This window comes from Arachis hypogaea, chromosome 20 (assembly GCF_003086295.3).
Source record: "Arachis hypogaea cultivar Tifrunner chromosome 20, arahy.Tifrunner.gnm2.J5K5, whole genome shotgun sequence".
Lineage (NCBI taxonomy): Eukaryota > Viridiplantae > Streptophyta > Magnoliopsida > Fabales > Fabaceae > Arachis > Arachis hypogaea.
The window spans coordinates 140,579,500-140,606,784 of NC_092055.1; the positions used below are offsets into that span (position 1 = coordinate 140,579,500).

The 27,285-nt window shown below is 31.6% G+C and overlaps 4 protein-coding genes across 4 annotated transcripts; 3 read left to right on the forward strand and 1 right to left on the reverse strand.

The window, feature by feature from the left end:
• The first annotated feature begins 874 nt into the window (after positions 1-874).
• LOC112783200 (L-2-hydroxyglutarate dehydrogenase, mitochondrial) lies at positions 875-4,750 on the forward strand. The gene is made up of 5 exons (XM_025826010.3): positions 875-1,312; positions 1,571-1,852; positions 1,965-2,404; positions 3,375-3,534; positions 4,447-4,750. The coding sequence occupies exons 1-5, from the start codon at positions 947-949 to the stop codon at positions 4,558-4,560; spliced, it is 1,362 nt and encodes a 453-aa protein (XP_025681795.1). The 5' UTR covers positions 875-946; the 3' UTR covers positions 4,561-4,750.
• Positions 4,751-5,748: 998 nt separating this feature from the next.
• LOC112785222 (protein GAMETE EXPRESSED 3) lies at positions 5,749-12,662 on the forward strand. The gene is made up of 9 exons (XM_025828672.3): positions 5,749-7,429; positions 8,781-9,110; positions 9,424-9,670; positions 10,041-10,325; positions 10,415-10,501; positions 10,870-10,902; positions 11,514-11,573; positions 11,650-11,792; positions 11,981-12,662. The coding sequence occupies exons 1-9, from the start codon at positions 7,190-7,192 to the stop codon at positions 12,425-12,427; spliced, it is 1,872 nt and encodes a 623-aa protein (XP_025684457.1). The 5' UTR covers positions 5,749-7,189; the 3' UTR covers positions 12,428-12,662.
• A 1,589-nt stretch (positions 12,663-14,251) lies between these two features.
• On the forward strand, positions 14,252-19,790 carry LOC112784518 (uncharacterized). The gene is made up of 9 exons (XM_025827756.3): positions 14,252-14,424; positions 14,520-14,625; positions 15,335-15,473; positions 15,929-16,037; positions 16,120-16,256; positions 16,712-16,848; positions 17,656-17,762; positions 18,003-18,130; positions 19,288-19,790. The coding sequence occupies exons 1-9, from the start codon at positions 14,380-14,382 to the stop codon at positions 19,358-19,360; spliced, it is 981 nt and encodes a 326-aa protein (XP_025683541.1). The 5' UTR covers positions 14,252-14,379; the 3' UTR covers positions 19,361-19,790.
• A 5,583-nt stretch (positions 19,791-25,373) lies between these two features.
• On the reverse strand, positions 25,374-26,881 carry LOC112786546 (uncharacterized). Its single transcript, XM_025829916.3, has one exon. The coding sequence runs from the start codon at positions 26,695-26,697 to the stop codon at positions 25,489-25,491; it is 1,209 nt and encodes a 402-aa protein (XP_025685701.1). The 5' UTR covers positions 26,698-26,881; the 3' UTR covers positions 25,374-25,488.
• Between the last annotated feature and the right edge of the window lie 404 nt (positions 26,882-27,285).

Sequence of the window (27,285 nt, forward strand, 5' to 3'; positions counted from 1 at the left end):
GTATTTAAAGTGATTTTTATTTTTTAAAATATTGATTTTTTAAATTTTGGTTAAAAGTTGTTATACAGTCATTTAATCAAATATGTAAAATTATTTAACATTTTTTAATAATTTAATCATCAACTATCAACCTTTTCTTTATTTTAGTTTTTTTTATGGTGTTTTTGAACTTGGCACGTTAAAAATTAATTTATCACAGAATTTTGATTATAAAATTTGTTGCTAACCAATAAATTATTACATTTACAAAGCGAGATTTTAACTTAATATTTACTTAAGAACCATTTGACTTAACTCAAATTGGTTAACTAAGTATCAACTTAGAACAAGATAATTGTACTTAGGTATTTTTTTTTTTTCTGATTGAGTATATACTCAAATAGATTTTTAAAGAATTTTGCATCCAACAATTTTGTTCCAAAAAAAATTATTATATTAAAATTTTTAAACTTTACAAAATTACGACATATAAGTTCTTACTTTAATTAAATTAGTTGCTTTTATTTGAACAAATATAAGTCCTCTAAGATACAAGGGAAATATTTATATGTCTCACTTTTATAAGACTTCAACGTAATAAAATTTGTATGGAGATGAAAATTTTTCATACAAAATTTTTGAGGGACCTATCTGGGATAAAATTTGGATCTTTTAAATTTTGAACTTTTATTTTAGAGAGTAAAGTGTGATCTCTCATCTTTGAATAGTTTTTCTCTGATTCTTTCATATTTTTTCTTAGCTCTACCTATGAAATAATAGTGAGAGATCATACTTTATCTTCTAAAATGAAATTCAAAATTTAGAGGTCCAAATCTTTTTGGATATACTATTTTTTATTTTATTTTATTTTATTTTTTTAACTTATTTACTTTTTTTTCTAGTTTGGGCATTGGCCCTGCCACAGTGCCACTTTCACTGTGCATCGATCCCAATTGCAGGGAGAACGATGCTGAAGCGAACATTTCAAAGCTTCAGAAGAAGCTCGAAAGGATTTGCATCGTCATCATCAAGAAGAAGCGACGCTCGTTTCAAATGGAAACATTTACATTCACCGAGCAATTTCACGGTGATGAGAAGCATGATGAGCAGCACCCAAACCGCCACAACAACTACGTACTCTGTCCCAAGGGAGAAAGTGGATTGCTTGGTCATAGGTGCTGGCGTTGTGGGCATAGCGATCGCAAGAGCACTGGCACTCAAGGGCAGAGAGGTTTTCGTTGTTGAATCCGATTCAACTTTTGGCACTGCCACCAGTTCTCGAAACAGTGAAGTTATCCACGCCGGAATCTATTACCCTCGCAATTCCTTGAAGGCAAGTCACTCTTCCTTATTAGGTAAAATCATTAATCGATTTGGTTTCTCAAGTTTACACGTGAATTGAAATTAACTATTAATTTGTTTCAATTGAAATTTGGAAAGATCAAGTTGAAGTGCACACTTTGCTTGTCTTAAACTATTAACCCTAAGTGAAGGTTCACGGTGTGTGATGTTTGGTTGATGCTCTCATTGGCCTTTGTGTAATGCGTAGAATATAATGTTGTATACCTGTTTGTGTTGGCCATTTTTGCAGGCGATTTTTTGTTCAAGGGGAAGAGATATGTTATATGATTACTGCACAAAACACGATATTCCTCATAAACAAATTGGTAAACTTATAGTGGCTACGCGGTCTTCGGAGATTCCGAAGCTAAATGACATTCTAAACCATGGGATTCAAAATGGAGTTGATAGTTTGAGGATGATAGACGGGATTGAGGCCATGAAAATGGAACCTGAGTTGCAATGTGTGAAAGCAGTATTATCACCTGTCTCTGGGATTGTTGACTCCCATTCTTTAATGCTTGCTCTAGTGGTACCCATTTGTAGCTTCTTAAATTTTGAATTCAATCTTTCGTAATTAATCAGTTTCTTTATTTTGAGTTTAAATTGTACATTCTCAGGAATAAAAACACATGTTGGTCCAGGGGGAAGCCGAAAGTCACAGAACAACCTTCACATATAATTCAGCAGTCATTGGTGGCCATCTTGAAGGAAATCAGATTTGTGTTCATGTATCAGAAACCAATAGCCTTAAAGAATGGAATGGGACATCAACAGCGCTGAACCCGGATCTAGTGCTAGTTCCAAACCTCGTAGTGAACTCTGCTGGCCTTAGTGCCCCCGCACTTGCGAAAAGATTTACTGGCTTAGCAAGTGAAGTTATTCCTTCAGCCTACTATGCACGTGGTTGCTACTTCACATTATCTAACACTAAAACCACTCCGTTCCAACATTTAATATATCCTATACCGGAGGATGGTGGCCTTGGCGTGCATGTTACTCTCGACTTGAATGGTCAGGTCAAGTTTGGCCCGGATGTTGAATGGATTGACAGCATTGATGATATCTCAAGTTTTCTGAATAAGTACTTCCTAATGCCCTTTCATTTGCTTGCTTTTGACTACTTCTGGTATCTAGTCTATGTCATACATTTCCCGCTTCTTATTATCCTTGGCTTGTCTACTCTTTTGTATGAGATGGTTCCATTCCATGGTTTACAATTAGTTATTTATAAATGTTGAATTGTTGATCTACACATATTTTATATGTTGTCCTACTGGTGCATGCTTTCAGTGACATCTCATGGTTCAGGGGTACTTCGTTCCTTATGTTGGTTGTATCTGTAGTGAATCATTGATACGGTTTTCTATTCATTACCATGTACATCGTGCACTTTCTTCTTTTTTAGGTTTTCACACTCCACTACAGCAACTTTTAGTATGGGCTTTGTCTGTCAATTTTTGTCCCTATCAATGAAACTAATGTCCATCTTGGATTTATTGTACCATTTAGTATGGGTTCGTGTTTTTAGGTAGTGTTTATGAGTTGTATCTGGGACACATGTATAGAGACAGTTGAGACCGCAAAAATGGAGATAGAAATAGAGACAAAAATGTGAAATTTCTGTCTTAATGTCCTGTCTCCACTATCCCCACTTTTGGGGGGACAAAGTTTACAGAAATGTTCTCTGCTCCAAGAGGCCAGGAAAGAAAGACTTTGCTATTTTTTGTACATATCTTAGTTACCAAATAGGCCTGTGTACTAACTGTCTCTGTATTTATATCCTAGAAACAATTTCCAGATGCAACCTTTCTGTTTCAAGACGATGTTGCTCTAGTTTACTCTAGTGCTTCTCTTCACTCCATTAATTATGTTTTCATATTGATTGTTGTGCTCTAATTTCTTTCCGAACAATGAATCTTATTAGTAAATAGGAAACATCTTGTCATAAAACTGAGTTCATTTTTGTCTTTTCTTTCGAGGTATGTTTTTTTATGCGTGCATAAAAATAAATAAATCGATTCAGTGCTTACTTAAGCAAACATTTATGGTAGGTTTGATTATTCAGTACATGCAAATCGCGCTGAGCGGTTTTATCCGGAGATAAGAAAGTACTACCCAAATCTAAAGGATGGGTCTCTTGAGCCAGGATATTCAGGGATCCGACCAAAACTTTCAGGACCTGGCCAGCCGCCTGTTGATTTTGTAATACAGGTTATGTCTAAGACTCTTCTTTGCCCCTACCTTTCTGTTGACCAATCTGACTCAAAATTTGCAAACAGAGATATCGTATTGTGTGATTTTATAGTTGAATGTTACATTTCTCCCATTAGATACATGCAGTTTCCCTCGTGGTACTTATGGCTATTTTGTAAACCCAATATTAGCCCATTGACTTATGCAACTCTAAGGTTAATATCTTTTGGCTGAAGTTCATATGCCACAATTTGTTGGGAAGGACTATCATTGGTAGAAGTGTCCAAAAACTATCATTTGCATAAACCATTTCATAAAAGATTTCTGTCCTCTTTAATTCATGTATTGCTAGTATCCTTTTAACATTTTGCTAAATACCACTACCATCAAGAAATTTCTTGCTCATATTTTGTATTTATAGGATAATGTATATTGTTTTAAACTCACCATCTCTAGAAGGCAAGCTGATAAAATGACGTAGATCATTGACAGTAACGTTATTGTCATATTCAGCATTTGTATGTATCTTTATAGAGTTTAGGATTTGAAAGTGTCAAACTGACGCACGTGTATAATGTAATTGTAGGATGTTATTATGGATGGTATCAGGAATGATAAGAATATGACATTGACAATAATAGTGTAATTCCCATTGATCAATCTATAGTGCTGATGGGTATATATGATTAATCTCAGCTATTGAACTTAAGCAATTCAGCTTCCATTTTTCCTTCTCTTGATTTTTCTACAAACTAAACACAATGATTGAGTTGCTTGTGCGTTAGTGCATGCATGCATTGTTACTCTTACTAATTAGCTATTCACTGTTGTGATGTAATGTACACCAGTACACGAGGTTGTGAGGGCATTTTCCACATTTGAACAAAATTTTTAGCATTCTAACTTAATTGATTTCTCTCCTTTATGCAGGGGGAGAATATTCACGGAATACCTGGTCTTGTTAATCTTTTTGGAATCGAGTCACCCGGTTTAACGTCAAGTTTGGCAATTGCAGAATATATAGTTACTAGATTTTTGGGATGATGATGCTGTCTGGAACTTCAAGGTTCAAATTTCAAAATACTTGACACTACTTAAAACAAAGTATCAGCTAAGATGGTATATAAGGTGATTATTTTAAGAATAAAAAAAAATGATGCTATTTATAGCAGCGACTTGTATACAATATTTGGACTGTACAGTATATATACAATTGCAGTAGCTTTAAAATTTAGTCAGAATTTCCAAAAAGTCAACATGAAAGTGACTGTTATCCACCTTAATTATTCACAAATTAATTTTTTCAGCCAAAACACATTTCATCAAGCTATGTCTATACTCTCTAATTTTTTATGCAAGTTGGTAACCAATTCAATATCACTTAACTCAGGGAACCGCGCGAGGCTCAATTAAATTTAAAATATGCAAACAAAAGTTCAAATAAATCCAAGTATCATAGCGAAGCAGTAAAGAGCCAAAGACAAAATAACAAAATAAATTTCAACGGAGCTCTGCCACATTGCCATCAATGTTAATCACCAACTTCCCATTTTCTCCAATCTTTACATCTCCAAAGAGTGAGTTAATTGGTGGCTAACGGGTTACTGCATGTATAAGGCGGGATTTGAGCTAACCACTCGACCAACCCAAGTTGGTTAGAGTGAGTTAATTGTGTGTGTGTATATATATATATATATAAAGCAGCCAGCTTAATTGACATTTTGCTCTAATAGTAAATTTTGATCATTTTTATTACGTATTTGAGTTCATTATAGTACGCAACATTTATTTATAGTAAGCTATAATATGTTTCATGAGAAAGCAAGGTAGATTTTTTCACATAAATATTTATTATTTTAGAATTTAACCTAACACATAAGTAATTAATAGATCAAACTAACAAAATCATCCAAACTAGTAGCTGTCATTTTTTTTTATTGCACAAACAAAAAAATATGAATTAGAAAAATATAAATTTTATAAAGCTAAAAAGTTATTAATAGCTCACCAAACAAGTTAAAATTGTCAAGGACCCTCAGGCAAAATGTTAACTTGATTTTCTTCTTCTCATTAATTGTGGAAAGAGGTTACCAACAACTCCAACCACTTTGTGCGGCAAAATGTTAAGAAATTTCTCCAGTAATAATGGAAACCAGAAACAAAACCACTGGCAAAAGATATTTAGAGGTGTCTTTCCTTTAATAATTTTATACCAATTCATTGATTTCATTCATTCTCCATGGCTTCTCTTGTACTTCTTCTCTCTTTTTTTGTACGAACCAAAAATGAAACTCAAGTTTCCACTTTTGAAGATCCATCATCAAGTTTGCATGCAACATGGGCAAAACAAAGATGTTTTTGTAACACTGACAATGATTTGGAGGAAATAATGCAACAGAAGTTTCCACAGGAGCCAAGAGTTTGTATCTATTTGGTTTAGTCACTTAGATGTGTTTGAATTAATGAATTCTGTATTTGAGATTGTAGAGATAAAAATTAAACAGATATTTATATCCATATTTTTGGTTGATATTGTTTTGTTCTTAGTATTTTAATAATTAAATGAATTTCTGTCTCTGTATTTTAGAAGTAGAATTTAAACACAACTTTAATATCCTAGTTATGAACAATGATGTTAGTCATGCTTATTTAATTTTAGCTTTGTATATCACCTTTGTGCGTGGGAAGCATTCCAAATTTCCAACTATATAGTTTCGTTTGAAAATAATTTATTAGCTAATACTATGACAAACTTTTTTTTATTGCGATGGCTGAAATTAAGATCTTAAAATAAATACAAACAAGCTTGATTTTATGTTTAATTTCATCATAAAAATTTACATTTATTTTATATAAAATACTTAAAACATATTGAATTATCTAGAGTATATACCAATACAACCACGAGCAAGATAATATTAAAATTAAAAAGATATGTAAATATCAAATTAAGAAAATGATAAAACGTTTTTTATTTTTTTTGCACTTTATACATAATTTTTTGTGTTATACATTTGCATAATCTTATAAAAAAAATTTGCTGCGTATACGCTCTTTATAATAAACACAGTTTTAGCACTAATATTTTTTTAATAATCAAACACATATTTTTTTATTTTGTTTAAAAAAATTTAAATATATAATTAATTAATAACAACTATATTCTTATATAAATGTTAAAAATGTTTGATGTATAAATAATATTTTTTAAAAATAACATTATTAAAATAGACATGAAAATATCCCCCTTTTTTTTCAAATTATTCAATTAATGGTTGACTCTCAAAATATAAAAATAGTAGACTTTCACGTACCACTCATTAATTAAGGAAATTTCATAAAAAAAAAGTTTTGTTAATAGATTAAATATACCATAAAAAATATTTTATAAAAATTATTGCAAAAATTAAATTTGTTTTTTTACGTTTTCAATATAATAAATATATTAAAAGAATTACAAAATTTTATTATTATATTTTTAAAACGTGTCTTTAGTGTACAAATTAGTTAAATAAAAAAACATTAATTAAATATTTTATTTATATTATTTAATCTACTAATTAAATTTAGATAATAACAACATAAACATGGCCGTTACTCCAGCAGCAACTCCCATAGCTCCCATGGCGGTTACTTCTTCCTTTTTCTCTTGTGTGTTCTGAGTTCCCTTCCCATGGCGGTTACTATGCCGATGATTCATTTACTTATCTTTGTGTTTGCACTTGCTACATTATCGTATTCCTCTGCGTACGATCGGCTTTCGAAACCTCTTGTTGGAGATGATGGAAGAATTTATGTTTGTTCCAATAAGAAGCTTTTTGCATTTGAAAGCAATGGTAGCATCTCATGGTCCATGCATATAGACTATAAATGCAATGTTGCTGTGGCACCTGTTCATGGAGGTTTTGGCAAGGTTTGTTTCTCGATCTCTCCTCTCGCTGTTGTGTTGTTGTTGTTGTTGTTGCCGCCATTGGCCTTCCCGATTCATGAATATACTGTTGCTTGTTTTCAAGACTCTAAATTGTTATATATATTTTTTTTAATTTTACTTAATATTATATACTGATTGTGTTATACTGTTATAGTGTTGTGAACTACAAATACTAAATTGGTTTATTTCATAGTTTTGTTTAATCATTGAATTATTGGATTGGTGTTCTTGAATGATTGAATTGTTTTTGTTATTGTTGTAGTTTGTTGATCTGTTCTAGTGATTGAGATTTTATCGCAAATGAACCAGATGAAGAATATGAATATATTATAATCATCCCTTAAATGATTTACTTTAGAGTTTAAACTTCAATTGTTTATTTCTAGTAATTTGGTTTATTCAAGATTTGCATTTCTTTTTTTATAGTTAAATTTTTGTGTGTTTTATTATTTTGAGCTGCTTAACCGCTAAGCAACCGAGTTGTGATCTGATGGCTGGTCTCTGATTAACACAGTCTAACCATCCGGTTCGATTTGCCACTCCTCATGAATATCTTCTTGAAATTATGTTTTCTGCATAAATGATGAGTTGGAATTACTTGCAGTAACATATTGTCATGGAATTTATCTGAGTTTTGGATCCATGTATTTTGGTGTAAAACTATTGTCTATTGTAGCAATTGAAAAGTGTCCAACAAACTATGTTTATCATTCTGAATTAGATTTCCTATTTCCTTGAATTTTAAGTATTTTGGCTTCCCTAATTAGCCAATTTGTTTTTAAGGCATGGGATTCCCATAAACATGTAGATTGACTCACTGGTATCCCACATGCTAGCTTATTCCAAATAGGCATTTAAACATTTGAATCATGTAGACTTATGGTGGAATATGAATACAAGGAGTTTGGAATCCTCTAAAGTAAGAAAATTAATCCATAATAATTTAATGGAATACCCAGAAAGATTATAATTTGTTGTTGCCTATTGTTGTTGTCATTGCTTGATGGAATATGAATACAAAGAGTTTGGATCCTCAATTCAAACTTGTATATACCACTGAGAAAATTGGAATCAGAAAAGGAAGAGGCACACAAACTTAACTGTGATGATTTTAACAACCCCCCCCCCCCCCAAAAAAAAAAAAAAAAAAAAAGAAGAAAAAAAAGGGAAAAGACCGTGATGTAATATGGAAACGTGACTTTGATGGGATGCAATTGTCATTCGGTGACACATCAACTTTGTGAGAAAAGGCTATTTTCTCTCTCTTTTTGTTATTTATTAATTTTTAGTTTTCTTTATAGTGCTAGTATTTATTAGTTCCTGCCACTTGCAGATATATTTGATAGCTGATAACAGAATATTAATGGTTAAACTGGAAAACAGTGGAACTTCTGAGCCTGTAGCAGAATTATTCTTTGGTCCAGGACCTGGTCAACAGGTAGAGACTGAAATTATTGGGCTTTCGGTAAGCACATTAACCTCAACAGTGTTTATAAACATCAAGAATCGAGGACTCTTTGCATATAAGTCACATGGACGTTTACTATGGAGTATTGGACCTGTGCTTTATAAATTTGGCTTCCATCAAGGATGCCGGAAAAACATTACAGATTGTTTCTTTGCATCGGTCCCGGTGCTTGATCAATGCGAGGGTAGTATATACGTAAGGCTTACCCATCTATTATTTATTGCAACATTTATTGAAAACCATGGCTCAAGTATGATATACATATTAACAGATGGTTTTTGAAATCATTGCTATGTTGATAAATAAAGTTTTTATGTCTGCTTAATCTTGGATATAATAGACAGTGGCAAAAAAAGCTATATGTAATACTCCTACATATACTACTCTAACTATATCTAATATTCAAACTTATTTCTATTAATTGGGTCAAACCCAATTGTATTCATTACATTGATATCCCAGGATTAATGTGACTTCTTTGAAGTGTGTATGTTTTTTATATTTGCAGATCTCAAATACAGAAGGACAGCTCTATTGCTTGTCTATTCGCGGCCGTCACTTTAGATGGATACAGGATTTTAGTTATTTAGACAGAAATTTCACCATCACCGCCGGGAACAATGGTCGTTTGTATGTAACAGTTCCTGTGAGGGCTCTTTTATTGGCTCTAGATGTCTTTTCAGGTAATGTCTTGTGGCAGAGAAGTATTGGCCCATTAAGCAAAGCTGACTCTGTACCCATAGTAGATTCTAATGGTAAGTTTTAACTTTTAACCTATAAGGCTTACTAATTGAAGATACTGTTTTATTGTCAATCACGGTTAGTTTATAAGGGTCTGTCAATTAGTAAAGGATCAATGTTATGCAAACATACATGAAAATTTTACTAAGAGAAGTTAGGATTATTCTAATTGAACTGATGCTTTCCAAGATCTTACTCTCTTTACAATAGTCCTTTAATTTTCACTTGTATCCATCAGAACATTTTCGGCATGATAATGCAGTATCCATCTTCCCTTGTACTCGCCCCTAGTATCTTTAAACTTTTCAAACAATCAGAAATATCACACAACCAATTATCTGCAGTTTATAAACTTACATCATTCAAGCACATTTTTCACAACAGGATGGGTGTCTATTGGTTCATTGGATGGATTCCTTTACTCATTTTCACCAACTGGGGATCTTAAGAAATTCTCAAGAAGAAATACAGATAACTATGTGATTCAAGTTGGTTCTTTTCTTGATTGCTCTGGATTTGCTGTCTATACTTCACAGATAGAGATGGAAGGAAAAGTTAGCCACACTGCTGGTGAATTCACCACTGTTTCAGCAATTCGACCGAAAGTTGCATTGTTAACTATGTTAGTTCCTGCAACTGGATCAATCTATTGGTCTGAAAATAATCCTGGTACCTGTCCTCTTTGTTCCTTCATCATAACCCTTGGTATTGGAAATAAATTTGCATAGACTGTAATTTTGAGTGGTTGATTCAAATAGGTCAACTTACAACTTCATTATCCAAAAGCGATCTAAGTCAGTTTTTAGTAGATGAGGAGATTCTTCTTGCTTTCCTTGCTGCCTCAAGTAAGAGTTCCCAAGCTTAATAGTTGTGTCTTTTGAGATCATTGAGTGAGTGGTACACTGACACTTAACATTCAACAATCGTGGCTGCTCATATGAAGATATCTTCACTTGAAGATGATAGCTAAGATGTGAATACGTGTTAAGTAGTTTAGTCAATCATGTGAAACTATTTAATGTTGTCAGCTATCATCTTCAGATGAAGATATCTTTATATGAGAATATTGGTTCCCAATAACACTTTCAGGTTGAGCTTGTTGGATTTCACAAAAGTTTTCATTTAAGGACTCAACTGGAATTTTACTTCTTGTGGCTAGTGCAATTATTTGAATGTAAATGTGCTGATGGCTTGGTCCCAATATATAATGCAGAGACTGGCAACCTACTGCAATGCCGTACTACAGGTCAACATCTTTTGTACACTTTCTCTTACATAAATAAGCAGTTTATTTTATGATTAGTATAAATAACTTGTCTGAAATGTTGCTTTTATGGTTGATCTTTGATCCTTAAATGTCTTGTTATCAACTCGCTAAGCATGTCAGCCAATTTTTTTTCTTGATTTCTGTATTATAATGTAATCACCAACCCTGGCTTGGTAGTCATAGAGTAAAAGACCACTTTGAAGTGACACAAGTTCTGATTTTGAATCTAATGTGGTACATCTTGCCAGATAGATACATGCACTGGTGATTCTAACATGCAGTTTAGTTGCGAGAAATATGAACTCTATGGTACCAAAGCACTTTCAGAAACCTAAACCATTTTGTGTCTATAGATTAACCAAACTTGAAATTTTTGTAATTGATTTCTCCATTACAATATATTAAATATCCGGCATTAGAAGGCTTTTTTCTGAGTGAAATTCAAACACATTCTGAATTCTTCAGAGTCCTAAAACTAACTGATTTCACTGAAAGATGATTTTTTAGTCCCCTCGGTTAATTTGACCATTTTTTCTTGTTAAACAATGATGCAATGGTTTCTCTAGACATTTTTTTTTATCATTTTCCAGGTCAGAAGCTTGCATCAAGCTGCTCACAAGCAAGAACCAAGCTTGTCAGCATCTACACAGGTGATGTTCAACTAAGCAAAATTAACAAGACTGTACAAAATTCGAAAACTGAATACGGTCTTAATCATTCTTGCAGGAAATGAAAGGGTGATAGCATTGTTTCTACTCTTTGAATCAACTGTTTTGGCAATACTTATTGGACTAGTAAGATTCTGCTGTTCATTCTGGGCGAAAAAGAAGCTTCAAGACCAAGGCCTTGGAAGTTTCCTTGCCAAGCGAGTAAGCTTTCTATCTTCGGCTTAAATAATCTTTACATCCTTGGAACTTTCCTACTCAAATAATTTTATTTTCTCTTTTAATAGTAGAAAATTTACAAGTTTGGTTTTGGTCTCTGCTGTTAATTTGCTTTGTTAAATATTGACGTAGTAGACAACTCCTCCTTCCCTTGCTTTTTCTTCACCTTTCAGTGCTCTCTTCAGCTCAAAAAGAAAGCATTGGACAGGACAATTACCGAGCTTGAGCGAAAAGCCGCAGAGGAAGCAGCAGACAGAGAGGTTTTAGATAAACTGGTTGATATATCAAAAGAAAGGGAAGGCATTCAGAGGAAGCTATCAACCAGCTACAGTTTAGGGAGGGATAAAAGTGATTCACATGCAAGATCTATTCTTCCTTTACAAACAGGAAAAACAAAAAGCTACTCGTTCCAAGGGACACGGCGCAAGAACATGACAATGTTCCACACAATGAGTGACACATCTTCCAGCGAAAGCAGCTATGAAGGTGAGACCAGCATGCTTGGCAATAAGGACTCATCAACTAAGGCAAAAACAAAGACACTGATGATGGAAGATAGTTCAAGTTCAGGTTCAAGTAGTGAGAAATTTCGAAGGAGAGGCCTTAGGAGAAACTATTAGAATTTAGAATTAACACGGGAAAGAGTTTTATGCAGAAAGCAGAGCAGCAAGCACATGTTTGAATGGAACATAAAGCTTGTTTTGCAATAGTACCAATGCTGGTTGTTTCACTATGAAATGTAATTCTGTAGATAACTTTCTGTGTAGTAATTTGTTTTAAAAAAAAAAATCATATGTATATGTTTCTAAAGACAGTGAAAATAAAAATGTTTCTAAAGAATGATATTTTGATAATGAATTTAAGAAAGAGTTGAGGATTAGAAATTTTAATCTCATAAACTACATCTTACCTTTCAGTTTCTTATACAGCAATTCAGCTTTTTAAGGTGCAACTTGCAAGTGTATATTTTGTCCTTTCTCAAATGCCTTCCAAGCATGAATAATAAGTTGTTTGAAAGGATGAAAAATGAAGGAGGATTAAATAGTTTGTATAATATATTAATATGAAATGACAAGGATGAGATAAGATGAAGAATCAGATGAGACACAGAAGGAAAAGGAGATTTGATAAAAATCAAATTGTCTAATGTAAAAAATATTTTATAAGATAAAGAGATAATGAAATTGTGCTTACTTGACACAACTATAAGCATTCTCAATAGTAAAATATAAGGCAAATCAAATACTGGTTTCTAAAATATATACACTATATTGCCATTATATTATTAGATTAAATCTTATACAGCAATTCCGTTTTAGAAGGTGCAACTTGCAAGTGGATATCCTGTCATTTCTCAAATGCCTCCCAAGCATGAACAATAAGTTGTTTTAAAGGATAAGAGATGAAGATGGAGAAATATATTGGATTATGAAATGAAATGAAATGATGAGATGAGATGAAGAATAAGATGAGATAAAGTAGGATAAGGAGATTTGATAAAAATCTAATTATCCAACGTAAAAGGTATTTTATAAGATAAGGAACCATAAATACTAGTTTCTAAAGTATACACTATGCTACTATTCAAAAGGAAGATATTTTGATGTTGAATTTAAGAAAGAGTTGAGAATTAGAAATTTTAATCTCATAAACGACACCTTACCAAGCAGTTAAGTTACCCTGTCATATACATACACATTAAAGATTCTATCACAACCCAGCGATTTGAACATGGGATGTGGTTACTATGAGGCAAATATATTGGCTACTGGTACAATGCCTCTGTCACAGTTACCCTGTCAACCATCATCGTAGTTAGGGATGGAAGTGGGCTGAGTTATTCGACGGGGCTCGTAATTTAGCTCGTTTTATTATACAAATTAAATTTTAACTTTTTGTAAAGCCTATTAGTTAAAAAAGCCAGGTCGTAGGCTTTTAAAGCCTACAAAACTCACTGGGTCTATTGTCAAAATATTTTTTAAAAAAAATAAATTATTTTTAATTTAGATATTTAATTATTCACTTATATTAAACGGAAAACAAAACTAAAAAAAATTATTAGTCAAGAATTAAGATTAGTTAAGATTGTAATCTTTTTGTTCAAAAAAAACTTATGAATTGTAAGTACAATTATGATATGCGATTAATAATTGATATATAAATGAATTATGCTTTACGAATTATTTATTATAAATTTTAGAATGTATTTAACGTCAATTTAAAATATTTTAAGTTTATTGTCTTGAATTGTAATTCACAAAATAGGCTCGTAAGCTTTTTGGATTTTAAGTTTGGACCATTTATTTACAACATAAACCAGACTTGTCAAAGTTAAAGTTCGGTTCGCCTCGGCCCGTTTTCGCCCCGAATACAGAAACATGGGCTGGGCCCTAACATTATTTTCTCTCCCCTTGTGTTTTAGTTTGTACTCATCTTCTGCCCCCGACCCAAAAATAAAAAGAAAACGGTAAATCCATTGTTTGTTGGGGGTCTTGAATTTCTCCCTCCCTTCATCCGATTAAGACTTGAGAGCTCCGAGCATCACGGAAGCCGCAAAAAAGGTCAGGTTTTGATGGATTACAACAACAAACTCGTTCTTGCTCCCATGGTTCGCGTCGTGAGTTTCCCTTCCTTCTCTCTCATTACCTATAATATAAATTAATTATCATTATAATTAATTAATTAATTGATTAATCAATTAATTACTGTTAGGGCACTCTTCCATTAAGATTACTAGCTGCTCAATATGGTGCAGATATCACTTATGGTGAGGAAATCATTGATCATAAGATCCTCAAGTGTGAACGACGAGTCAATGGTACATCAATTAATCTTTGACTTTCGCATCATTTCATCAGTTTGGAATTATTTTGGTACTTGAAAATTGCGGTTATTTTTTGTACATCTAAGTTTCTAGAACATAGTGTAGAAGGTTTTAAACGAATGAGAACACGGCAGAAGTGTAAATTTTTTTTATTCTCTTTTAAATGCATGAACATTTGATTGTTGAATATGGAAGGTTGTAGCATATGAAGTACATTTTGTAGTCATGTAGATTTGAGGGAAAGCTTTTACGAAATGAGTATCACGATTAGAATTTTGAAGACTGTTTTTTGTTCATATCATACATCTGGGACTGGCAATACTTTTTGTTTTTTGTTCTTGCACAGTTTATCATCACTATATATGTGTACTAAGTCACTAACAAATAGAATGATTTGAGGCCTGCCATTTCCCTATGTATTCCATTTGAATCAATATTTTATAACTGATAGCAAATACAATAACGGCAACCCAGCGCTTTCGCCCTTTGTTGGGTTTTGGTTACTTTTCATTTCTGGTTTTTTATTTTTTTGGATGATAACTGATCGTTGAATATTTTGATTTCTTTTTTCCATATTTCCATATTAATGTTCATAGAGCTTTTATTTATTGATTTTTATTTTGGCTACAAAGTTATGCAAAAGATTTGTGGATATCCAATCATGCACTCATTTAGTTTGGTTTTCCTTTATCTTCTTGATCAGAACTCATTGGAACCACTGATTTTGTGGAGAAGGGTACAGAAGGTGTTGTTTTTAGAACCTGTGATCAAGAAAGAAATCGGGTTGTTTTTCAAATAGGGACTTCCGATGCTGTGAGGGCCTTATCTGCTGCACAATTAGTGTAAGTTAATGGTACCTGTGGATTTCTTATTCTTGGTACTGAAGTTGATAAAAATAAAAAAAATCAAAAGAAAGAAAAGTTTTTCTTTGATCTTTTTTAAAGGAAATAATTGATTATTGCTATTGGCTCTTTATGTTGTCTACTAGTCCTATTATACATTTATATGGAAATGAAATTGTGTTCATATAATCATATATCATATTAAAGCATTGCAATCTTAATTATTGCATGATTTGTAGGAGGAAGATATTTTATCTCTACCAATTCCTAATATATCATCTGAAAATGCGTAAATTTCTAAGTTGAAGTAGATTATATTTTCATTTGGAACATGCTAAACTAGATCAACATGTGTCTTTTCTAACATCCAACAAATGATAAAAGGAAGAAATAACATTATTTTTCATCGTCTTACTTTTTTATGTTTACTTAAGTTTCTTGGGTGTGGGATGCAGCGCTAAGGATGTTGCTGCAATAGATGTTAACATGGGTTGCCCAAAGTCATTTTCTGTCCATGGTGGCATGGGTTCTGCCCTGTTGTCCAAACCAGATCTTATTCATGATGTAAGTCTTTGTAATCTATAGTTGTTCTAATTGTAATTCTGCAAATTTTTGTTTTAAAAAATCCATCCTCTTTACAAACCAGATCTTGACGACATTAAGGAGGAATTTGAGCACACCAGTAACCTGTAAGATTCGACTTCTAAAATCACCCAATGACACGGTGGAACTGGCCAGGCGAATTGAGAAAACTGGTGTTTCTGCTCTTGCTGTCCATGGAAGGTAAACCATTTGTTTCCTTTGGGAACCTCTACCTGCCTATATAATGTCTGAGGATATGTTTGTGATTTGGAATTTTGTAGTGGAAGGAGACGAAGTGAGGGCTTGAAGAGTAAAGTGGAGTCCATTTTACTCTTAATTCCCTTCTCTTCCCTCCCTTTCCCTCCAAAACACGAACTAAGAAAGTTATCATTCTTAATCACTCAACAACCAAGACAACCAGAATTATCTAGTTTGTTATAATGGAAATTGTGATGCTTTACAATGTGGGGATATTTTATAATGGAAATTGTGATGCTTTAAAATTTCAAAAGTGACATAGGACATATGTGCTAACAATTAAAAGCAAACACACCACAAATGCACAATTTGATGAGGAAACAAATATGACAATCAATTTATCTTTGTTTGCACTAAAGATGCCTTATACCTTATTTTTTCTTTTAATCTATTTACAGAAAAGTCCCAGATAGGCCCAGGGATCCTGCTAAGTGGAGTGAAATTGCTGATATTGTGTCAGCATTATCTATTCCAGTTATAGCAAATGGTGATGTATTTGAGTACAACGATATCCAGCGTATCAAATCTGCTACAGGTAGCTGAAATGAATTCATAAAAAGTTGACTATTTTTCAGCTGTTTTATTAGACTAGATCCCATCCTTGATTTCACATAGTGGTGGAGCTAGCCACTTCCTACAAAGGATGAAAAGGCATTTTCTTTGACTTAGTTACGAAAAAACTCTGGTATGACATGAAAAAGAAGAAAAAGAAAAAAGAAAAAATAGGAATTAATTAAAAAAAAGGTTGATTGCACTTTATGTTAGGTGCTCTTTCGTGCGTGGACTTTAAAAATGTGCAAAGAAAGAACTCCCTCAGCTTTCCCATACATGCAGATTGATCATATTGGCAATTTTCAGTTTTCCATATATTGTTAACAAGGTTTAGTGGCGCATTTATGAAAGGCCCAGGGATTCATTTGCGTATTTGCAAAGTTCAGGGGGCTAAAATATAAATGGGGTAAAGCTTATAGGGGGTAAATTGTAATTATCCCTAGAAGAAAAGGATGCAATTGGACAATTAAGCCTTTTGTAGATGGTTTGGCTGAACATCAGACTTAATAGCTTAGGTATTTCACACTACAAGCATAAAAGTTCTGGGAGAGGACCAAATATTTTAAAATTTTGGTACAAAGAATTTGAAGGTTTGGGTGTCCCCCGTATTTCATAGAAAGCCTTGAGAAAGTAACTTTTTTTAATCTAATTTTCTTGGGAAATTCCTTTCCTATTGTTTACCACGTTTTGTTTATAACATGTAACAATTTTTATTTGTATTTATTTCTGTCATTATAAACTCACTACTTGTTCATTCATATTAAATTTTTTAAGTATGACTTTGCATAAGGTGCCGCATCAGTGATGGTTGCTCGAGGTGCTCTCTGGAATGCTTCCGTATTTTTGCCTGAAGGAGAACTTCCTTATGAAGATGTGAAAAGAGAGTATCTCCGGAAGGTAATGTTGTTTCTTTGTTCTATATTATCCACAATTACACACTTGGGAACCTTCTATTATTTTCCTTGAGAAGAGTGATTGTGTTATGTATATGTAGTTTTAAGACTTCGTGGTGTTATTCTATTTGCCTTGTGGAGTTTTCATTTTAGAGAAATGGTTTTACAAATTCTCATATTGGTGGATGGTTTTGAGCTTGTGTGTATCATGCTATTAACTATAAAATGTTGTTCTTGATTTCAGTGCATCTTGTGGGATAATGATCTGAAAAGTACCAAGCAAACAATAAAGGAAATGATAATGCATTATTCTTGCCTAGAGTTCCCTGAAGGGAAGGCTGTGAACAAGTCAGAGTCTATGGCAGATCTAGCGTAAGTTTACTTTTCTTTTTATTTCTTGTTTTCATGCCGATTGGCTTCTGAACCATACTTTTGTACAATTTATGACTCTATCAGATTTCTGTGTCTTTTCAACAAGTGTCATTTGCAAATATATGTCTGAGACATTTCAGATACGACACTCATATGATACATGTGTCTTTCGTGTCCAATTGTATCTTAATTAAAAAAATATTTTTCCGGACACCCCTAGACACATTCAAATATGACTGCGTGTTGATGTTTTATTCTCTGCCTATTTTCTTGAAATAATGTGTATCATTAATTATTAATATAAAAATTATCTAAAATACTTCATATAATTGAAAAAGACATTAAAACAAATAAAAAAGGTGCAAGTTATGGTATTTATAGTTATGGCGACCGGACAATTTTAGCCACACTTTAAAAAGTGTTGGTAAAATTAAAATAGTGTTTTTTTATTGTTTAACAATGCTTTTTAATTTGAAAAATAAAAATGAAAGGTGATAAATGTATAAACGTGTTACTTTAATTTTAGTAATACTTTTTAAATATTGCTGAAGCTGTTTAGCCACCATAGCCATGAAGCCTAGACATGATAGATTCCACCTAAAAAAAATTAGTTTGTAGTTTTGTACTTTATATTATTAAAATTCCAAGACATTATTATAATTTATTTAAGAAATCTTTATATTTTATATGTATGTTGTGTCCCTGACTCTCACAATAAATTGAAATTAGTATGGTGGTGTCTAGTGTCTCTGGTAGTAATCATGCTTCATAGGTCAAAACCCTTGAACATTATAAAACAGGAAAATTTTCAAGTGTACTGGTATACCGGTGTTTCAGTAATTTTTAATCGTTGATCTTAATTATAAAAAGTATATATAATATATATAATTAAGATCAACGGTTAAAAATTACTGAAACACCGGTGTACCGGTATACTTGAAAACTTTCCTATAAAACAAGGTTCTAGGCAAACTCTGGGCTTACCAAGATTGCTGAAAATCGTCCTTGCTAGCTATTAGCTGCTAGCTTCCGAGAAAGGGTGGAAACTGGAAACATGGAAACAAATCTGTCTTTGTTTTTGGGTTAGACAAACACACAGAGTACATGACAGCTTTCTTCTGGTTTTTCTTACGATGTTGCATTGTTTGTTATTGCAGGGAACTTTATGGACAGGAAGAGTACTATCAGTTTGTCTGTAAAACCAGATTTGATGTTGATGGATATAGATAATGTTATTTTTTATTCTCAAATGTTTTAGCTGAATGTCCGATTGCCCTGGTTTAGTGCCAATTCTTTTTGAGAAGTCACTGATAGGAGATTTTCACAGCTCGAGATCAAGTCATTGTTTTATAGGCAAGGAAATTTATTTTGGCCTGGATAAAGATAAATTATATTATAGCGTCCATGTATGTAACTTTAATATTTTTCCCATCCCATTGTAATTTTAGTTCTAGTTGACAATTGGATTTTCTCTTGATAGTAAATTATGAACACTTCTTTTTTTCTTCTTTTCTCTTTTTTTTGAGAGAAAAAGGAAGAGAGGAGGGGTATTTAGGGTAACTAGAAATTGATTTGTTTCTCTTGTTGATCCTTGTAATTCTTGTGGGGTAATTATACTTCAGTATATTGTTATATTTAAGTATCAAAGTTCTTACTGATACACTTTATTTTGGTGGCATCTTCAGCATATTATACCCCAAGAAAAAGTTTACAAAATTAAGAATTTAAAAGGTTTATGAAAGTTTGGATGGGTTTTGTGGTTGTGTTTATTTAATTGAGTGTTTTAGTTAGTCAAAATTTAAAAAGTCCAATTATCTAAATTTATTTCAGCTAATTAATCTAATATGTTGTATATTATTACAATGAAAATGTTTGGTTACCAAAATAAATTAGCTAAAAATAGTCAAAATTTATTTTATTTAGTATTAATGAATGTTAAATAAGATAAGTTTTGGCCTTTTTTTTCTCTTTAGCATTACCGTTATTATAATTAAGATGAATTTAAACCTAAATACTCTAAGATACTTGAGTTAGAAAACCAAAAACATCAACTAATTGAACAACTAATACTAGTGTAACAAAACTACTAATTCTTTTCTAAAAAATTTGAGGGGGCCATTGTCAAAACAAAGATCTGCCCCTAAATTCACGTGGTTTGCCCGGTAAATATGTGAAAAGAAAAAACCCTAGACATTATTATTTGATTTATTTCTTACGTTCTATATATGAAAGCTTGGTAGGCCAAAATAACTTAAAAGAATAGAAGCTAGGCAAAGTATTCAACTACTAATGAAGACACTCTCAAACGAAATTTATGAGACCTTTACATTTATAATTTGCAAAAAATGAAATATGTATGATCACAATATTAGATACCCCCCAAGCATTTTTCCATCAAAACTTTGACAACTTGCAAATCAACATGTATCTTGATAATATGTATAATTTTATTATATTGCAATTGTTTTACTTTTTTTTTTCCGGCTTAAGTAAATTTCATCACTCTTTATTAAAAAAAAAACACAACATATTAACTCCATAGAAAAAAAAAACAATTAATTTCTAAAAGTCCTTACATACATCCAAGAGAAAGTAACTAGTATATTAGAAATCAACTCATCTTTATAAAAGATTTGACACTATATTTAAAGCCACTGTCAATTACCAATCCCCAAACATAAACACACTAATGGGTCTACCTCTCACCTTTTTCTTTACCAGGGCTAGCATACTTTCTTTTTCTTTTTTTATAAAAACTAAAATAAATTATAAATTACAAACTTTATAAGCACTAGATAGAATGATAGGCTCTAATTTAAGTTAACATTTACTGAAATTATCCTAATTATTCCTGTGGTTAAGTAGGGTAGAGTAGCTAGCACATGGCCAAAACAGGATCTATGCTCTATAAAAACCATTAAAAAGAAAATATTTATAGACAAATTAAAGGTACATCCAGTCATCTATCAAGGGAAGTCTAAAGCCAGAGAAAAGTTTAGCCAGCAAATTGGCTTTAATTTCTCACATGATATCTACTTTTCCCACTTGAAAATCTAGATTCTCCTGTAAACTAAAAAAATAATTTTGCCAAACATTTATACAACAGAATAACAAAGCTTTATTTTGTTAGGTAAATTACATAAATCAAACAATATTATTGTATTTTATTATATATCATTTTTATAAGAATTTACATCTTTCGTTAATTTTTATACAATAATAGTCGATAAAAAAATGACTGTAATTGTATATTTATATAGAATTTGAATATTAATTTTTTATTTACAATTAACTAATTTTTTATTTAATTTTATTATTTATTATTTAATTGTTGGTTAAAATTTTTTTTTTTAGCCAAACCTGATTGAGGTCACTCATTATGTCCTTTTCACTTTAAACCCAAGGTCTTTGTCTGCTTTTATGGTTTTGTATCGTACTTCGAAATAGTTGAGATGCATGATTGTGTTCCATATAGGTCAATCACCTTTTAATTAATAGGTACCTGATTTAGAATTTCACCATTTCCACACCCCAATTCACACTTTGTTGAGCTATGCCTATAAATCTATAATATATAGACTTGTTTATTATGCTCATGCATGTCCACATCATGTCAAATAAATGTGGATAATTAATAATCAGGTCGAGGTTCCCATATATTCATCTCAAAAAGGATATGATAAAGTAGTATGATATTTTGGGTGGGTTAAAGTGATAAATATTTTGGGTTTAATTTCAGTTTCTATATAGAAAAATAAATTATCTTTGTTGAAAGAATATTATTATATCCCAGTTCAACTCAATAGAATAGGTTTAGATTTTAAACTTTTAGAATATATTATGGTCCATGCATGCATGGGGTAATTCTAAAATGACTGAAAGTTATTATATAATGAAGAAAGGCTTTGATTTTCATGAAAGTTGATCCAGTTCTAAATTGATTATCTTCCAAATTAAATCTCCTAATTTGGCCCCCAAAAAAGGAAATGTGACATTATATCCTAGAAAAAGTGAGAAACAATTTTATATCAAAGCGAGGTGAGCAAATTTAGTTATTACTCGACAATTTTTAAATGTAATTTGTGATTTTTTAATCTCTTTTCAATGTTGCTGGTTATAGAAAATATTATTTTTATTAACTGATTATTAGTAATGTTCTGGACAATAGCATTTCGAGAATTCGATTAAGTGAGAATATTATGTTATTGGCTCATTAGTGACCAAAGGATAAATCATTAAAATGAATAAAATTAGGAAAAGTATAGGTAGACAATGAAAATATTAAACAAGGTGAACAACAATGGATATATCAGATGTTCAATTTAATAGGAATTCAGATGATTATGTTCATTATTTTTAATTAGATGGTTATTTTTTTTATTTAATTTACTCATATACCGTTAATAATTGTTAGATGTTCAATTCACTAAGTGTGCAGATAGTTATCATAATGTTAAGGTTTAGGAAGTAATTTGGTTATTTGGAGTAGAGTATTTTTTTATTTTATTGGGTCAATTCTAAAGCTCATTGTTCACATTGTTTATAAAAGTCATTATCTACCTAGCAAAAGATAATGCTAGATAACCAATAACTTTTTTGAACAACAGGAACAACCACCAATTAAATTAAAACGCACTATATCTCCAAATTACACACCTAAATCTTAATATTATAATAACCATCCGCACACTTAGTGAAATTAACATCCGATATATTTATTATTTACATTATTTAGTATTTTCATTGTCTACCTATATTTTTCTATTTTAAAGACAATAAATACCTAAAAGTTATATCAGAGATGTGTAATAAAGAAAAAAGAAGAACTCATGAAGTAAGATATAATTCACTATAGTTACTAAAAAAATTATTGACTTCGGTATTAGAGTGTCTGCAATTCTGCATAGGTTATCCTCTCAATGTTTAACATAATCAAATTAGGCTCGTAACCTCAGCAAAAGTACGAACAAGTAAAAAAAAAATTGTAAAAAAATATTAAATCGTCAGAAACTGAACAAAGAAAGAACAATAATGGATGAGGCATGATGAGGATTGTATTGACGTTGATTTTTGGTGCCTTATAATTTAATTTAAAGTGACTAAACGTGTAAGCAACCAGCAAGAGCATACATGAAGACATGCATGAATCCAATCTAAGCATAGCTGGAATTAACATAAAGTAACCAATCTATCCCTATGTTGCAAAAAAAAGAGACACGCAAGCCAAGCTACTGAGACACCCTTCCAAGAAGCAAGTAGGGTCTATCTCTAACTCCCTATTGCGAAAGAGAAAGTCTAGAGCCAGTAGATTTTGTAGTTTTTAGCCATTATTTAGTCATTAATAATATTTTTAATGGTGTGAAATTGCATCTAATGGTATAAAATCATTTAATTTTCTTTTGATGGTTAAGTGCTGACCAAAATTTAACAAAAGTGCTGGTCCCTATCACTCCTCATTGCAAAAAAAAAAAAAAAAGAATTTAACTCTACTATAGATGATCCTTAGTTTTCTTAAGTAACATATGTAGTTGATATTTATATATTTGTTGAAAATAATACGAAAATTTACATGTAATTATATTTATGTGGAGTTAATAATTAAAAATTATTAGATAATTTAATAAATTTAATTAAATTATTATTTAATAAATTTTAATTATTAACTTCACATAAATATAGCTGGATATGATTTTTTATCTACAAATAATAAGTGAGAAAGATTATTAAGACAAAAAGCAGCCTACATATATTTACTAAAAGAGTAGTGTCTAGTATTAATTATTACTTGGACTCATGAATGAATAGAGGGAAATGATTAAATTATTCAGACATATGCACACACAAACTACTTTTTAGATTCTCAAAAAAAAATGTATATAATACGTATTCTAAGAATATATATGATTATTCTCACGAAAAATATTTATTTTCTCTACCATTCCATGAGTAAAGTCAGAACATAGGATATGGTATTTCTAAAATTATTAGTTGATACCCGATAATATTTTTATAACTTCATCATTAATAAAAATGCGAATAAATCATTTTTAAGTAAATATTTTAAGAAACAAATTCATATAGCATGAAATGAATGTCTAATTTATATATGATATTTAATTTAAATTTTGGAAATAAAATAAAAAATAATTTTAATATATATATTATGATTTTGTGTATATATATATATGTTGGTTAACTCTTTTATAATATGTATTTTATATTTTAATATATTTTATAAAAGTAACTAATTTAATAACTAATTTTTTATGTGCATCTATTTTTTTTTTTTTGTATATATAGCATCTACATGAGCAAAAAGCCAATTTATTTTGGACCAAAAATTATTAAACATTTTTTTCTTTAACTTTTCTCTTCGTCTCCCTACAATAACAATTTAAACTCTTAATATTTACGAGTGTACTACTTTATTAGCTTATTGTTAATTAAAAGAAATTAGTTTTATAACAAAAGTGATTTCAAAATTAAAATTAAATTCATTTTTTATCATAATGCATCAAAGTTAAACTTAAAAATACACACTAATTTTTTTTTAACTTTTTAGAACAGTGATTTGTCAAATCTCTTACAATGAAATTCAAATATTTGTGCACCGGTTTAATAAAAAGATATAAGAGTTCATTAATCTAATTCACGAATTTAATTTTAATGCATTAATAATAAAATTATTTTATACAGTCATTAAATTATATTTATTCTTTTAGATAATTATTTTATAATTAATATAAAAAATAATTATCTTTACAAACATATTGTATATAATTAATTAAATACACATAGAAAATTATTCTTTGGTGCATCAAAAAATTAAATTTTTTATGCTACTAATGCATTTTTAATTCATATTTTATAAATTAGTTTTAACATTCCCTATTAAAATGAGTTATCTAAAGTCTAAACCCATAAATCTAACAATTTAATAATGGAAATCAAAACAATTGTCTTTATGTGAAATTAATACTTGAGAATTATTAAATAATTTGATAAATTTGACTAAATAATCATCTAACGATTTTAAATTTATGTGATAATTGAGTCTTCACCATCGTTTTATTTTATAGGTACATCAAAATTAAAAATTTAAATTTAATACATTATTATTTTATACGTAAATTTAATTACATAACGCCATGTTAATAAAAATAATTATTTTTTTATTAACTGTATAAATAGCTATCAAAGAAATAATTGTGATTGTATGACTATCTGCGAGAGCATTTTAACATGCATCAAAATTAAACTTCAAAATTAAACTCATTAATATTTCATACAAAAATTATTCAAAAATACACCAATAAAAACTCTTATGTACAAATAAGGAATCTGTAATTTTGTAGCCTTCATTTTGTAGTATCCTCAGCAGTCTTTGTACTGTTATTATCTGCGGCCCCTTGTCGCTGTTGCTCTGCAGCCGCCGCGCCCAAAAACTCAGAGCCGCTGCTCTTTCCGGCGCCGGCGACCAAGCTCAAGTCAAAGGCCGAAGTTTGATTATTATCGTCGTTGTTGACCTCTGAACCTGTGGGTGCCATGGTGACAACCGGCTGTGGACACGTGAGGAGTGCTGCTACTGCTTGAAGGGAGAAGCTCTCGATCTCGAAAAGATCAGAACTCGCATCGCTCGCGTCGTCGGCGTCACGTGACAATGGACTCGGCGGCGACGCCAAGTTCCGACGACGATTATTATTATTATTATTGTTTTCTCTTTCTCTATCGACGGTTATTATTGGTTGGAAAACTTCCATCGAGTGACGTGGCGGAATTGGATATTCCTCGTGAACTACGTTCAGAACCTGCTTTTTGCCATGGCAGGAAGTGGCGGTTGGTGTTGCTGCTGCTAGTGAAGGAAAAGTGAAGCCTTCAGTGGTTGGTTTTCCAAGAACCGTGTCCATATCGGGTTGCAATTCTTCGGAATTTTCTGTTACGGAAATCGTAACTGATTTCTGTTGCTGCTGTTGCGGTTGCGGTTGCGGTTGAGATTGAGATTTTGGGGGTATTTTGGTAAATGGAGTCTTGGATTTGGGATTTGGCGTGGGTTGTTTAACTTGCACAGACGTTTTACAGAAGCAGGGGCATTTTCGTAAAAGCCATGCGGGTTTTGAATTTGGACAATACGAAGCTCTGTTTTTCGCCGCCTTCGGTTTGTTAAAACGGTTATTGCTCAAGGCGGAGACAGAAACCGCGGTTCTCGGTGGACGATTATGAAGCTCCGTCGTCGTCTTCGTGGTCTTCATGGTTGTCTTTGAGAGCTCTGCATTATTATTATTATTCTTGTGTTGGGAATTCATGGTAGCAACAACAGGAGAAACTCTTGTAATATTATTGCTACTGGTGTTGGTGGTGGTGGTGACTTCTTTGAAGTAGGTTTGAGCATTAAAAATGGTGAGTGCAGAGTTTGAATGAAGATTATGAGGTGTAATAGTTTGGTGGTGTTGGCATTTGTTAAGGTGATGAGGTGAATTATTATTGTTGTTATTATGTGGCAAGGTAGTGGTGGGTGGTGACTTTGGGTTATGATGATGAGAGGTGTTGGTCACTTTTCCTCTTTCCATTTTGCAGACACTGTTTTTCTTTTCTCAGGGATGTTGAAAGTGTAACTGACAAATTAAGACTCAGGATCGGATTGGAGGTGTTGTGAACTTGTGATGCATATTTGTAGATGCTTGTATGTGCCACTGCCACTGTTTGCTAATTTGTCTTCTCATCAATCACAAACCAATCAAACCCAAAACAAAAATATCATTCACAACAAGCACTCTATATATATATAATCTAAGGACTTTAAAATGAAATATTTGTACAATGTGTACAATGAGCTATTTATTTGGCCTAATATGTACTAGGAATAATGAACATCTCATGTCATGAAACCACTCACCCCAAAAGTTTAAGCTGATTTTGGGGTTCACTAAGGATCCAACTCTTGACCTTTTGAATCTACAGCTTTGATACTATGTCATGAAACTACCTATCCCAAAAGGTTAAGCTGATGGTCTCTAATATTGAATCGAACACCCCTAAACCTCCATTGTACACATTGTACAAATATTCCATTAACTTCCTATACTTCCTCTAATCTAAAACAGACTCACTGATTCTTAATTAATAACTTCATATGAAGATCAATGTGAATTTTTACC